We start from the raw sequence: 15630 nt of genomic DNA, 5'->3' as shown, positions 1-15630 counted from the left end.
ATGGATAAGATAAGAGGTCAACAACCAAATTTAGTAGAGGAAAAACTTGTTACAAATGCATCATTGTTAGATAATTAAGAACTAGTAGTAGAAAAATTGGGAGAACCAATAACATCAGACCTATTACGGTACAAATCAGAAAGGGTTGGACTTGTACATATAATATGATTGTTAGAGAAACATGTATGTGGTGATAGAAGAGCAAAACTTGTGGGCCGATATAGGTGGACAGAAATAGTAGTCTGAGAGACTACAAGAGTAGGAGAATGGAAAGGTGGGGAGCTAAGGAAACTAGGCCAATGAGTAAGATAAGGAAAATAGAGAAGTAGTTGTGCAATTTGTTTAGATTTGTCAAAAGAAAAGACTTGTTTGTGAAAATAAACATGACGAGAGATATAAATGCCTTGAAATATAGTGTCAAGACAACGTTATCTGAGATGAGAAGAGCTATAACTTAAGAACACATATGGAGAGGAGCAAAAATCTTATTTATGATTATGACATGGATGCATAAATTAAAAATAAAAATGCCCAAATCTACATAAAAAATCATAATCAAGAGAACATTGAAAAAGACAGTCAAAAGAAGACCTATTATCGAGGATAAGAGTAGGCATTCGATTGATAAGATAAGTCAAGATTTCAAAAACATAATTTTAAAATCTTAATTGTGCTTTACATTGCTCTAAAAGAGTTAAATCAATTTTCATAATATGCCTACAACGACGTTCAACCGTTTCATTTTGTTCATAAGTATGGAGATAAATTAAATGATATGAATTCTAATAGTTTGAAAAAAAATGAATAACTTTTGGTATTCACTGATCTAATCATTTTGAACAAATTTAATTTTTTACAAAAATTAACGCTGAAAAAAATTCTCAAATTGATGAAAAATAGAGAAGACATTAAACTTCCTAATAAGAGGATAATACCAAATAAAAAAAAGAAGCAGGACCCCAAACATCACTAAATATTAATTCAAGTGGATCAGAAGTCTTGTGACCTGTAAGTCCTATCGAAAAAGGTGACAACTTTATTAATAGACAAGTTTAACACTGAAAATCAAAACGTCTAAAGTTATAAGTAATTTTATTTTTCTAAGACTATAAAATTAAAAACACCAAAAGTAGGATGACCTAGTGAATGATGTCATAGATCAACAGAAGAAGCAGATACATAAGGAGACTAATAAGCTTGAGGAATTGATCTGACAGAAGATTCAGAAAAAACATAGAGACCATCTTTACTTTGATCAGAAAAGAGTAGTGCATTATTATTGAGATTTTTAATATAAAACACAAATGATTAAAATTTAAAATAAATATTATTATCAAGAAAAAAGTTTTGAACAAAAAGTAAAGATTTTTGAATACGTGTATATGAAGAATATTAGATAAAGAGAAGGTACGTTGTGATGTATGTAACTTAACATAGCCAATATTAGATATGGAAAATCCCTTACTATAATCAACATATAAGTGATTATCACCGAGATATGGTTTTGACCTTGTCAGATTTGTAAGATCAAGTGTGACATGTTGATTCACAATAGTGTTAGAAAACTAATCCACAGAGTTTGTAGAAGAAATATTGTTAAGTGTAAGATTAACACTAGGTTGTTGTCCATGACTTTAAAACTGAGCAAACTAAAAGGTTGAGTGACCAAAGGTTTGGCAGAGCTGACACCAGACATTAAACTACTATAAAGGGCCATGATTTTGTTGATTTTATTGCCAATTCCCTTTCATTTAATTAGTGTTTAAAGACTCAATAAAACTTTAAAAATTAGATCTATTATTACACTTGTTATTGTTGTTGGTAGCATTATTATGTTAGCCTTTATAAAAATGTCTTTTATGATAAATAAAATATTAATTGTTGTTAGATGAATTAGTATTATGATGTTGAGCAACATAAGCTGATGGGGCTAGAGTGGTGTAGGTAGTAAATGATTAGTGACAATAACACCAATAGATTGAAGGGAGGTCTTGTGAAAGAACTCATAAGTTAAAAAAATGATTATAAAGATCTGCATATAAAAGAGATTCTATCTTGGCCATGATGCTTGTTACCAAGTCTTTGAACTCACTTCGAAGATCACAAAATACATACAAATTGAAGTCCTCTAGGGAAACTAAATTGCCAACAGTAGTTAATTCATTAAATAATACCTTTATTTTTTGTATAAATATAGTGATCGAATCATCACCTTGTCAAAGATCTTGAAAAGAATCATAGAGTTGTATAATGTGAGAGTTACATAAAAAAATAAGGGCTTGCTTAATGGTACGCTAAAGACAATACATTGTTTGAAAATCAATAACAAGATGTAATACATTCATTGAAAAAGAAGAAAGTAATGCATTCAGTTGGTTTTGTTGTTTCCAATGAAGAAAGAAATTATTAACTTAAAGAGAAAACACCATCAATAGTAACCATATGAGATAAAGACATGGTAAAGAGCCATCAATAAGGTGGAAAACATCTTATCCAATAAGATATGATTTCATCTATATTCACTAATAAAAATAATTTGTATTTTTAAGTTTCAAATAAATAAATTGATGAGTATTGGAAAGGGGAATAATTGGGACATTCCTAACAGTATCAATAAGGAAGAGTGCAAGATTAAATCGTCCATGATGGCAAGATTCATGACAATAATAAAAAGGGAAGAGTGCGAAACAGAGGGAGATTAAAAGGTTTGAAGATTTATGAAAATAATATGAGAAGCTTCCAAAACAGAAAAGGAAGAAGAAGTTTGCACTAGTGACTTAGAAAAAAAAGTCTATTAAAGAGAAGGAAAAAGAGTTTTAAAGTGTTATGACTCTGATATCAAGTTAAGAATAATATAATGCTTAACTTAGTAGTTTGTTAATCTTTTCTATTTATACGTTTAGAGCAATGCACAATAGTTAATATAGAGATTATAATACAAAAATAATAAATCTTTCCTAACTATGTACTAGCCTATAATATGTAATATACTATAATACTTCATAAAGTTATTTTTAATAAAAAAATTTCTTAATACCAAAGTAAAGTTCATGTGTAATTATATAAAATGACATCATACTATCATATACACATAAACACATGTCAACTTATATAGAATAGAAGTTTGCATGTGATTAAATGTCTAATTACTTATTAACCTCGATCTCAAAAAAGAAGTAAGAGATTAAATTAAAAAAAAATCATATTTAATCATTTTTAATTTTACAAAAAAAAAGGAATAATTTTTAATATTACATTAAATTTTTTTTTTGACTTAGTTGGACTTGATCTAATTAAGTTTCATGAAATTAAGTTAGATTAAGGCTCACTTGGTCCATGAGCTAGTTTCCTATCTATGATAAGATTTTTTTCTTTTCTTTACGTTTATTTTTGTTATTCTTGTTAACTTTTTTATTTTTTTTATTTTATTTTTTCTATGCTAACATGTAGAGTTGTATAAGCTATAATTTTATCTATATTTTAATTAGAATTACCATATTCACGATGAGTCAGGTGATGTGATCAAATTATCTTATGATAAGAGTAAGCTATGCAGTAGAATTATAATATTTTAGGATAAATAGCTCTAAATTTAGTCTATAACAAAGATTTATGTCACCTCAAAATAAAAAAAAATATTTATTTAATTTTTTTTATTTTTCTTAAATATTTTAAAGTCAAACATATATCACCTAGCCTGTTATTGTAAATAAATACGCTCAAATTTAGTAAATTTTTTTTTTTTGCGATCTCAATTTTTTTTCCTTCTCTCGAGACGGTATGCCATTACTAAATTATAAATCAAGAGATAATACAATATATTATTATGATTGAATTTTCACGAGGGAAGTCAATAAGGAAGATTTCACCAACTGAATTGTTGAATTACAACCACTAATCGAGTAGGAAGAGGATGGATAAATTGTCTGTGATTCTCAGTGTTTGGAGAAGGGTTTTTATGTAATTTAAGCAGCATATAAGTTGCTAGCTACAAACCCTACCGATGTCTGTCCGTGTCTACGCCAGAAGCTCCCCTAAAGATTGTTGATAGCTACAGAGTGGAGAGGACAAAGCTTTTACTTGATTGATGATCAATAGACAGACAACCCCACCAGCTATTCCTTTCCTTCCCTACATAATAAATACATTGTAAAAGAAAAATAATATACTCCTACTATGTGGTATATAAGGCCTCACTTCCTGTTTTTGAGCAGAAATAGTGGGGGAGAGAGAAGAGAGGAGAGCACTTTTTTATCCTCCAAGCTATACAGTCCCTTGCTTGTTTCAGCTTTATATTTATTCTCTACCTGCTTTCAACATCTTCTGAAAAATCTCCTGTGGCTGTGGCTGTGGCTGTGGCTGTGTGCCTGTGTGCCTGTGAAAAAGATGCCCCTCCCTCCCTCATGTGCCCTCTTCTCTCTTTCTTTTATGTTTAAACCGAATAACTTTGCCAGATTTGTAGAGATCTTCTATCGCTTTCTAGCTCTTCTCTGACTCTCATGAGGACTGCGATCTTTCCTCTTCCCTGCCTTTATTGCAGCTCCTAAGTAATTGCCTTCTGTGATTTCTGCACTTCTTTCTTTATTCCACTCTTTCATTTTTATTTTCCCTTCTATAAATACTCCCTCAGTTCTTTGTTGCTGACTGCTGACTACTCTTTTGATTCCTTTCTTTTCCAAAAATGAAGAAAAATAAAATAAAATAAAAAGACATTGCAGCTGAAGCTGATCACCGTGGAAGCACTGGATGCTTTATAGGTCAATTTTCATGCACGGCCAATCTCCATGGAGCTATATGGTGTCGCAGAAAACCGCTTTGGTAAGCAAACTGTAACCTTTCTTTCGTTAACGCAACCCCATTAGGTCCTATAAATGTCTTGTTCATCTTAACCTCAAGCTGGTTCTTTCTTTGTTTGCAGAGAAACTGATCTTTAGGTTTTATATAAGGTTGACATCTTGATGGAAACTTTAGTGTTATTGCAGGGTGAAAAAAGAAATGGGTGGATGGATCTCTGATTGCCATAAAATTAAGGTAACGGATGATCATCATCTCAACCTAAATTGATCTAATATTAGACACTATTTCTTGAGTTCTTCAGCAATCTAGGCTCCAGTGCTTGGTGGGATTTTCCTGTTTTGGCAATTGAGCTGACCTATTCGCTTTCTGATTACCCTTTTCTTTTCCTTGACAAGAAAAATAACTCTCATGACTTTAGGGTTAGGGTTCATGCAACCACATTTTCAACATTCTAATTCGTAAATCAGTACCATTTTCTGTTACTCTTTAATTCCTTGGTATATTAGGGCAGGTCGATTGGAATATTCCTAATTTTGTTGCTTCCTATATCTTAATTTTAAGGTTCCAAAATTTGGTAGATAACATGTTAAGAATTATTCCTGCTGTTTTCTCCTTTGTTTTTTTAGATGGCCTACAACTAGAAGTCATTGTCTTGAACAAGCTTCCAAAATGACATGTTCTTCTTCCAATATCCTATGAATTTGAATTATTGTTGCCTTTCTCAGTTTATATAGGATCTCAAAAACGACTTTTGATTTCTTGAGTCCCAGTTTGTTTTTTGGCGTTGAAAAACATTTTTGCTATTTTTTTTTAAATTGATTTTTTTCGTGTTTTTGTTTTTTTATGTGTTGGTTTTAAAATTAATTTTTTTTTAAAAATATTATTTAAATATATTTACAAAAAAAAAACTTTAAAAATCAATAGCGGCTATTAATATCTCATGAACAATGAATTACATTTAGTGCCAATCACAGGAGCTTAATTTATCGTTGATATTTGCTATTTATTAGTAGTTTTTAATGTCCCCTACTACCCAAAATTGAAAAGAAAATCATTCTGTTTAATTTACAAATCGAGTAGTGAAATTGAATCATTGCACTTTCATAGTTTGATTTAGCTTGAAAAGAATGTTTTAGGCTTTTTCATATATAATTTGTGTTAGCCATATTAATGTTTGCTAGTTGCATATATTCACCTCTCCGCCCAGCATTTAAACATCTGTGACAGCCAAACACCTCAGCTGAATACGTTGTGAAATTTCTTAATTTTCATGAAAAATGGTTTAACAGAGCTTCCTTCAGTCCACTCATGGACGGGCGAAGGGTTTGGATTAGCTGCCGACTCATTCATTCAAACACAGTAGACAAGGAGTGGCAGCGGCTGCTATTGTGAATGTGTGAATGACGCGGGAGATAAATTTCATCCTTTTCTTCTCTGTGCTTGGACTGAAGGGAGCTCCCTTTAATTGTTTATTCACGATCTTAGATGACAAGATTCTTTTCTTCAAATTTCCTTCCTGTCATGTCGAGGAAGTGAAACATATAAATATTCTTGTTAATTAGATCTCAATATTCACCCCGTAGAGTCCTAATCTTGCCTAATCATACGATCCTTTTGCTCCATATTCCTTCCACATCTGAAGTAAAACCGTATGCTTGCATGACCGTAAACCTTTCACGAATGGGTTTTTTTTACCTAAGTTTGTATATGTTATGTTAGCACTTTGTAGGTTATTTTGTGTTTGTAGTTTATTATAGGCGCTCTCCTCTTTCTTGCACTCCAAACCATTTATGTATCTTTAACATTTTGAAGGGAGGCTATTGTGCTTGCTAGAAAGCTCTGACCAAAGGAAGATAGTATGAAACTAGACTGTGCTAGCCCCAGTATAGGTGAATGATCATATGAGATATTCATATTGATCTTTGCACATGCCTGTGTTAAAAAAATAGCAAGCAGTACCTGCGAAATATATTCATCCATTTTTTGTTCTGGAAACGTACCTTTTCCTTCTATTTGTGTAAATCACCTCTGCCAATTACATTATCAAAAGAATGATAGCTCATATTAGACACAATATTCTCACCGTGTTAGTTTTTCTAGAAGTAAAACATAGGATTGCAACTGTGCTAGCATCGATTTCAAATCCTCAACAATAGCACCAATTTCCCAATGAACAGAATCACCAGGCTGGTTGATAGCATTGACAGCCGCCGTGGCATCAGATTCAATCACCACGTGCTGGTCTGCAAACTGCTCCGCAAACCTTACTGCTTTCTATAATAGCCACGGCCTCTTCGTCAACGGCTGATCAGCACCTGAACGACGGCACTTTGCCACCCACAATCTGCCCACTGGAGTTCCTACAAAACCATGCAAATACATGTTGGCTCAGATCCATTGATGAAGGAGGCATCACAGTTATTATTGGCAGTACCCTGATTTGGTAGGTCTATCTGGATGGTCAATCTGCACCATGCCTTTTTTAGCGGACTTCTGCCCAAACAATTGTGGAATTTATCCCAACAAGATAGCGGGCTCTACTGTCTTCTGTAGCACTAATGCCCAACCTGCAAACAGGAAATCGTTCCTCGCCATCCACACTTCTCAACTGACAGAGACAATTAAGGAGACAACCTCAGCACACTTTCCCACTCAACTATTCAGCACCCCTCCCAACCATTTTCCAAACCCGCAAGACCCGCCCTTTGAGTGACGTAACCCACATTTGAAGCAAACCAAACTGCGGTAGCGTGAGGGCGAAAGAAAAGCATATGATCAACGGTTCCCACCTTCCCGCCGCCTGGTTATTGACAACTAATCATTAATTTTGCTTGTCATGAATGAGATTTAAAGTTCTTTCTGACAAAAATTATATGTATATATATTACTTGTTTTTGATTTTTTAGATTATTGTATATATTAAAAATAAAATTTTAAAAATAAAAAAATTATTTCCATGTATTTTCAATTAATCCTTTATATATATATATATATATATCTTGTTTTTGATGATTTAGATTATTGTATATATTAAAATTAAAATTTAAAAAATAAAAAATATTATTTCCATGTATTTTCAATTAATCTTTTATTGCTCTCCAAAAAAACTAAAGTCTTGGTTCAGCCTCCACCTTCAATCCTTGTTATCACATGGGAATCCGCAGTGCATTTTGATCATTGTTCATCGGTCAAAAGGTTAGATGTATTTATTCCACGAGCTGGCTGACCATAAATGAATGGAGATAGAATTTAACATAAATTTGGCAAGGTAAAGAGTGATGTTCTTTTTACACTTTAGTTCCATGTCCCTTGCTTGCTCTCCCTGTACCACCTTCCTTGTCTGTCCCTCCACATTACCCTTTTTGAAGGAGTGTGTGGCTTAGCTCGTCTCCTGTTTGTATCAGGACTGGGTCTGAAAGTACGATGATGCAGAATTGCATGTTGCTTTCAGTTTAGCTAACAAGTAGCTTAGGCGAGTCAATGATGAACAAATATAATGCAACGAGTATTTTACCTTTTCCTCTCTCCTGATCAGTTCTCTAGCCAGTTGTAAAACTAGCCAATGCCAGCCCCAGGGGACCAGGGTAGGCTTGTGTCATTGAAAAAAAAAAGAAAAAAGGAGAGGCTGAGACCTGAGGATTCCGCCAGTCCAATCGAAGAAAGTGGGTAGACGGTGGTCATAAATATTTAAGCATTAAATCTCTCCACCTCGTGGCCTGAGCCTTTAAAGCGTTCGTGGTTGGAACTTGGAGCTAGTTTATGGGCTACATGGCTTGTTCCCACTTCCCACCCTCACCCTCTATTAATTATTTAAGCCCTGTGTTGTGTTTGTTTTGCTCTACAAAATTGGGCGTCCATTATTTTATTATTAGCCACCAGTGAATCACATTACCTGTTTCCATACTAGTAGCAGTCAGCATTAAGTTAGAGATAAATTAAGAGGGAGACAGGGCTGGTCCCTGCCGACTAGGTATCACCTCAATTGCTAGCATCATTTTGTGTTGGATTCTTGCTCGATTGATAGCGGATCCTTTGAGATGAAGGGCCTGACTTTTATCACTTGAAATTGTGGTGGCTAATGTGTAAGGATCCCACAATAACTGGGTTATAATAAGCGCAAGGATCTGACAACAACTAGCATATATAAAATAAGGCAGTTCCTGGGGGTGACCAAGGCACAGGGTGGAAGTACAATGGAAGTTGATTTTATATTGTTCATCGGATTCATGGGGCGTGTGTTTTGCTGTCGTCTTACGCATCTTTCCAAACATTTCCTAGCATTGCATACGAGAATGGCTTTTTGGCTTTTGAAATAAAATCTGCTGCCACCAACAACTAATGGTGTTTATTTCCAAGTATCTTGTTGAGCTCTCATGCTGCTGCTGCCGCTGCTGCATGTGTGTGTGTTTATATATATATATATATATATATATATATATATATATATATATATATATATATATATATATATATATATATGCACATGATTTAGGCATTGCATGTGTACATGCACGCGTCTATAACCCATTTGATTGATTTCGATTTAGATAGAAAAAATGCAATCATTAAATACTTTTTAAATCCATCGCCATCTAAAAAGAGCATCAGGGTTTTCAACCGGAACCAACCTTTCGCTCTTATAGATTCGCAAAAACAACCGTAATTACATGTGCCCTGTTTTGTCTCTCTTGCTGGAATACATACACATTAATAAACAAATTAAATGAGATCACTTGACGTTTCATATCTTACTATTTATATCATTGTTAACGGGAGCAAATTTACTTTCCAAGTTCAATTTTAAATTTTTTTCTATTTTAGTTATTGAACTTTAGTTTTTTCAATTTTATCCTTAGAAGTTATGTTATCATGACTTTATATATATATTCTTGAATTGTATGCTATCAAGGGTCTAAGATATCAAATAATATTCTAATGAAAGGTCGATTTTATTTTATATAATTTTTAGTTGTCATAAAAGAAATTAAAACAGTAGGGAACAAACTTAACTTGAACAAAAAAACACCCTCTTTCCTATCTTAATTGTTCAAAGAGTGCGTAAAACTTAAACATGTTTTTGGATTTTACATTTCAATCCTAAATTGTAACTTTATTAACGTTTTAACTCCTAGATCATGAGAGAGAGGGGGAGGGGAGGGGGGATTCAATTGGCCACAATCCAGTGGGAAAAAAGAAACAATTTTCATGTTTTTGAGTTCAAAGAGGAGTTCATTGGAGAGGATAATTTTCCTTGAACATTGAAAAAGAAAAGAAACTAGATTGAAGCCTATAATTAAAATTTATTTAAATTCAGTTAGATTTTTGGTTTTTAGGGTGGTTATAGGATTTTTTTTTTTTGAAAATAGATTTATTAAAGTTTTTAGGATGCGTTTTTAAATGTTTTTGGATCAAAATAAGTTAAAGATTAGGTTTTTGATGTCTTGAAACTTAAACTTGGATTGGATTGCCTGAGGCATCTGGAGAAGATAACAATGGATGACAAGTTAGTTTTTTATCCAAGTACGCAGAAGACACGACAATATATCCTTTCTCTCATTTAGTTTAAGTATTTTTTAAATTGCAAAACATCTTTTTATGGCTTTTATGATCTTATAATACATATAATAGTTGTAATTTGAATTTTTAAAATCCTCTTAAATCTAAAATAGATTTGTTGGATATGCATTATGCATTTATAAATACAAAAATCATATATCTTAAAAACCATTGTAAATCTATAAGATAAATAAAATGAAATATATAAAGGTAAAATGTTTGTATTTATATTTATCTTTTATTTCTTTGAAAAATTAACTTTCTATTTTAATTTTTAACTAGTGTGAACAATTTTTTTATTTTTTATTTATCTGTTAATATATTTTTCATTCATTATTATATTAAACACAAACATAATATTTTTTCTTTCTATTTAAATGTCCTTTGGCAGGACTAATGTTTTTTCAAACGTAAACTCTCTGTATATGGAAAAAGAAGTAATGTCCTTTGGCAGGACTAATGTTTTTTCGAACGTAAACTCTCTGTATATAGAAAAAGAAAAACAAAAACTTAATGATGCTTATATATATGTATCCTCTAGCTAGTGAGCGAAACTCGGGACGTTTGGTATGCGGAGCTGGTCTCCACGTTGAGGATCTCTGGTACTCAATGTCACAAGCATTCAACACAAAAACCTGACCCAAGCTCAGCTGCGGCCCAGTATATTCATTATTTTCGTTTGTGCTAGTTTTACATGCTGATGACATCTTCTTGTGACGGGTAGATTTGGGACCTGCAGCCCCTCTTGAACATGCCGGCCTCATTACACCGTCGAAGGTGTCCTTGTCTAGAGTGTGCTGGCCTTCGGCAACCAGGAGGTATAACCCGTTTCTGCGAAGCTCAATAGAGTCCGGCAATACCAGTAGCGATTGATCTGACCTACATCTAAGTATGTGGGTTAGACGCAAGAATCTCTTTAACGTGGGTGCCTTTCTTGATTTTCACCGCCTTACCATTTTGTTTGATAACATGGGCATGCCTATGAGATTCTCTTCTAACTCTTGTTTTACTTCCTGCTGCATGTGTAAGGTAGAATTTGGTGGTTTTATGCATGTATTTTTTGGTGCAGACAAAATGGTTGAAGCCACCATTACAATGTAGGGCAGTACTAAAAAAAATTACATGAGATTACTGGTATTAATTTAAGCCACCGATATAATTAATAAGCAGTGAGGTTGTAACTCATAGTCTTGATATGTAGTTGAAATTGTTAGCTGCTTAGTGATCAGCACCAGCTTACCAAAATGAAAATGAAAGCAGGAGATACCAACCTTGAAGCAAGACCTGAGTGAAAAGAAACGAGGGAACAAGGCCAAACTACTGAAGCACCAAAAAGGCTAAGGCTAAAAGAAGAACAAGTTGTAGCTGTGAACACTGAAAGCAAATTAAGAACAAGTTTGAAAGACAGAAATAGTACTATTATACATCTGTTGGGATAAGCGCAACAACCATTCTATCTCTTATTCGATGGGGACAGGAACCCTCATATATGATGAACTCACAATTGAAGAGCCAAATCAGGCTGCTGATTATCCATCAAGGTTAACTGTTGAGTTTCTGAAAAGCAATGACCGCTAGACTCGGTTTGATGAACTTGAGAATTTACTCCTTCAACAAAGTTTGTTGTGCCAGACAGTGGCATTCGTTGCATTGATGCAACCTGTGATTGTTGTTTCCTGATCATTGCATTCTGTCGTGATAGAATCTGCTGCTCACTAACCATCATTGGAAGGTTATTATATACTGCTTGTGGATCCCATGGTGGTGGAGGTTGGATCCTTTCAGCTGGTTGGAGTTGAACGGCTTGAGGAGGTTTAGTTCCATGCTTGTGCTCAACTACACTTGAAGCACCAGTGCTTGGCCCCTCGCCATTTGCACATTGGAAATCAAACTGTGGCAAAGAGGTTGCTGCCTGACTTGTACAGGCAAGCTTTGTACTTAGGGAAGGCAAGTAAAATGGTTCTGAATGGTTGTTTAGCCATGGCTGAGGTTCAGTGATGAGCTGTGATGGCTGGGCAGGATACATTCCAGTAAGAGGGAAATAACCCGATGGTGTTTGGGAATTTCGATTTTGAAAAGCATTGATTTGCATGAGAGTTGCCATAAGAAGATTCATGTTGCCGCTGGAGCCCCTCATTTTTGCTTCCGAAGAAGCACAAGCATCCATATTTTTGCTTGTGCCAGCGGCATTTTCTCCCATCAAAACAGAGTTATTGCTTCCACCATCGTTGGGGTGAGCTCTGATCCCTTGTAGACAATTTGGGGTAGGAATCGTTTCTCTTGTATTATAACCATTCACACCTCCACTGGGAAAGACCATCTTTCCTTCAAAAGAAGCAGGTGAGATAGAATTGAAACTGTTACGAGGCATACGGCCATCATTAACCCCAGTCAGACAAGCAGGCCTGTTAAGTGCAGATGACACAGGGACCAGATCTGTTTTCTTGCAAGAAGAGGTGGGCATCCAGGACGCGAAATTTGGAGTTTCAATTGGATGTTTTCCTAGTTTCTTATTAGCAACCATTTGAGCTGTCGGTCCCAAATCTTTAACGAATTGCTTGAGACTTTCCTTGTATCGGATACTTGAATCTGGAATCTGCAGCATCGAATCACATCAATCAGCCAAAGGTAGGGGATGCAATGAAAATTATTACATTCAAAAGATTATAAGCTAATCAGGTTTGGCATGGGACACTCGAAATTAACTGAACTGGTAGAATTTCACATTTAACAAAAATGGAGGAACTGAGGATTCTATTTCACCAAACCAAGTTATCATAAAAGTAGTGTTTTGGCTCTTATTTGCTGACAGCAATAATCACACATGGTTGTGAACCTAAAGAAAGAACACTTGCATTTCATTTTTAAGATCTTTCAAACAACGAAAGCAAACCCCAGATGAACAAAGGAAAATTGCATGTTTCCTTTTTCTATATTTCCTTGCCTCTTCCAGCAGAACTTCAAAAGGTCAGGAATGGAAGCAAGCAACAAATTCTGCATTGTTTTACAAGTGGATTAGGCCAATTCTTGTGTGCATGCTGTCTCAAATCGTGCTTGAAGGCTATAGTTTCACATATTATGCACGTCCCTGTTCCTTTGTGCGCGCGCATAAGTGCATGCATTTGTGTCAGTATTTATATGTGTTGCATTCTCAACATTAAACGATGAACTTACAGGGTTAAGCACTTTTGGGGTATTATAGAGTTCAGAAATTATTGACCCTTTGCCATTGATAGAGGAGGTTTGAGGCATATATGTCATACGCCTAGCAGTTTCAGAGGATTCTAAATTTCTACCATCTCTTGAGCCTGTTCAATGCAAGTAAAAGACGAAGTGTTAGCTTCCTTTCACTCTATAAGCAGATGGCCTTAGAGATAAAAGCATATCTAGCTGTGTAAAGAAAACAATAAGAAGGGTTTCAATTTAGTAATAGTTCAAAGCTTTGACATATTCCTACTGAAATGAAACCCGATTAATTCCCTTGAAAAATTAATTATGGGAAAATGATGAAAAAGAATTGGAAATAACATTCATAATCAAACAATCATCATTGTTGCTTACCGACCTAGAACGGTTCACTTGGATTATAAAAGCTGTTCTTCATGACTTCCTCACCTCTAATTGAAGATTATTAGCCTTGGCGGTCTAATTCAAGCAAGCTCATGTATTTCAAGTGCGTTTAACTCAAGCTAAAAATTATATTGTGGAGCGTATGATAAGAAATTCATGAAGTTACGGTTTCCACAGTTAGTTTATGAACACGAGTTCAAGGAATCACTTTCCTGTGCGTGAATCCACCTTCTACGATTAAACAGACTACAGCATGTTACTTCATTATCCTCAAAATTGAATTAATTGACTCCACGGTAAGTATGTTTAGTCAAGACTACAGATCCGATTCTCTTACCAGAAGGCATTTCATTTTTTGTATGGTCAACGAGAGGATTTAGACGTGTTGAAGCAGGGTGTGTTTGGGTAGCTCTCTTTAGAGAGGTGCTGTTGAGTGAAGCACCGTCTCTGAACCCAGCAAGTTTAACAAGCTTATTCAGTGCACTTCCAGTTTTACCATGGCCTTTCTGAGCAGGGTGTCTTCTCATCCTCGAGTTCTCCAGTTCAAATTTCTCAGGTTCAGTTCTCAGAGAATTGAAGACCCGCTGAGCGAGTTCACTTATAGCACGGGCCTGGAAACCATGGTGTTGCATTAACGGAGACGCATAATATCTCCTATTACTGCTACCATTTTGCAAAATAAAACTTACAGCTATACCTCTGAATAATAAACAGTTGTCGATGAATTAAATTTCATTGCATTGCTGGATATAAGGAACACATCACGCTGCAGAATATTTCAAAGAAATCAAGATCGTTTTAGGACGTTACTGAGGGAACATATAAGTTGATGGATAACTCTTTCTGAATCAGTGTTTCGCAAACTGACCTGCAGTTTTTTCTACTTTCAATAATGAATGACCAGATTTTAAACAACAACAATGGTGATTACAAAGACTTGGACATTCACATTTAGCAGAGAATAAAAGAATAAGCTTCGGAACCTGTACTGAAAGTTAAGTACAACGCAGGTTAAAGGAAAATAGGATGCTATATTTGGAGCATTACCTGAAATTGATCCAGACTTGTATACATCCCTTCTTGAAGTTTAGCCCTTATGGTTCCAAAATCCATCGGCTCTTTAATGATATCGTAATAGCCAACAACCTTTCAAGGAAAGAAACACTATTAACATCATCGTGGATGGGGAGAGAGCGAGTTGTTTCAGTTCTGTGTACACAGTGAACAAGAACCCCGATTACTGACCTCATCAGGGTCAACTGGCTGTGCAAATATCTCTTGTGTGTCTCTCCTGTGTCAGAAGAAATGTTGAGATATCAAAAATTGCATCGTATTTATATGATGGTCTATGTCATCCAAGAAGTGGAGTCGACTCTTTTCTTACAAGTACACGAAAGAATGCTATCAAAACAATCACCTCTGTAGGATGTCAAGGATAAATTCCAGAGTCTGTTTCTTTGGCATACCCTGCAATGACGAATCTGCAGGTTGATCTTGAAAAATCAAGTGAGTTAATTAATAACTGGGAACTTAAAAGAGCAGATCAGACTCAAATTATGTTTTTAACCACAGATTAAGTAATGATGGGAAGCTTGTAAGCAGGACATTGTATATATTTAAATTTAGGACAGACCAGTTTCCATTGAAGCACCACCATCCATTGGGTTTCCGCCTTCCTGCAAGCACATAAATGCAAGTACAGGTAAA

At 34.7% G+C, this 15630-nt stretch overlaps 1 protein-coding gene and 1 long non-coding RNA gene across 2 annotated transcripts; one reads left to right on the top strand and one right to left on the bottom strand.

The window, feature by feature from the left end:
* The first annotated feature begins 4017 nt into the window (after window positions 1-4017).
* Window positions 4018-7315, top strand: LOC105137642 (uncharacterized). Its single transcript, XR_844626.1, has 4 exons — window positions 4018-4547; window positions 4688-4818; window positions 4919-5031; window positions 6975-7315. It is a non-coding gene; the product is annotated as an uncharacterized LOC105137642 (long non-coding RNA).
* Window positions 7316-11675: 4360 nt separating this feature from the next.
* On the bottom strand, window positions 11676-15591 carry LOC105137641 (PH-interacting protein-like). The gene is made up of 8 exons (XM_011043450.1): window positions 15557-15591; window positions 15341-15404; window positions 15169-15214; window positions 14971-15069; window positions 14621-14689; window positions 14261-14534; window positions 13528-13661; window positions 11676-12949 (listed from the first exon to the last, which is right to left on the bottom strand). Exons 1-8 carry the CDS (start codon window positions 15582-15584, stop codon window positions 11852-11854), a joined length of 1812 nt encoding a protein of 603 aa, XP_011041752.1. The 5' UTR covers window positions 15585-15591; the 3' UTR covers window positions 11676-11851.
* Window positions 15592-15630: the final 39 nt, after the last annotated feature.

The sequence above is a fragment of the Populus euphratica genome, unplaced genomic scaffold (genome assembly GCF_000495115.2).
Source record: "Populus euphratica unplaced genomic scaffold, PopEup_1.0 scaffold69.1, whole genome shotgun sequence".
Classification (NCBI taxonomy): domain Eukaryota; kingdom Viridiplantae; phylum Streptophyta; class Magnoliopsida; order Malpighiales; family Salicaceae; genus Populus; species Populus euphratica.
Note: the sequence above shows the minus strand (reverse complement) of the source record. Positions and strands in the feature narration are given on the sequence as shown.

Bases quoted from the DNA above. Each gene is read 5' to 3' on its own strand.
- LOC105137641 (XM_011043450.1), bottom strand. From the start codon at position 15,584: ATGGATGGTGGTGCTTCAATGGAAACTG. The intron at 15,405-15,556 runs GTCTGTCCTAAA...ATCAACCTGCAG, and splicing joins TGGTGCTTCAATGGAAACTG to ATTCGTCATTGCAGGGTATG. The intron at 15,070-15,168 runs GTCAGTAATCGG...TTTCCTTGAAAG, and splicing joins AGCCAGTTGACCCTGATGAG to GTTGTTGGCTATTACGATAT.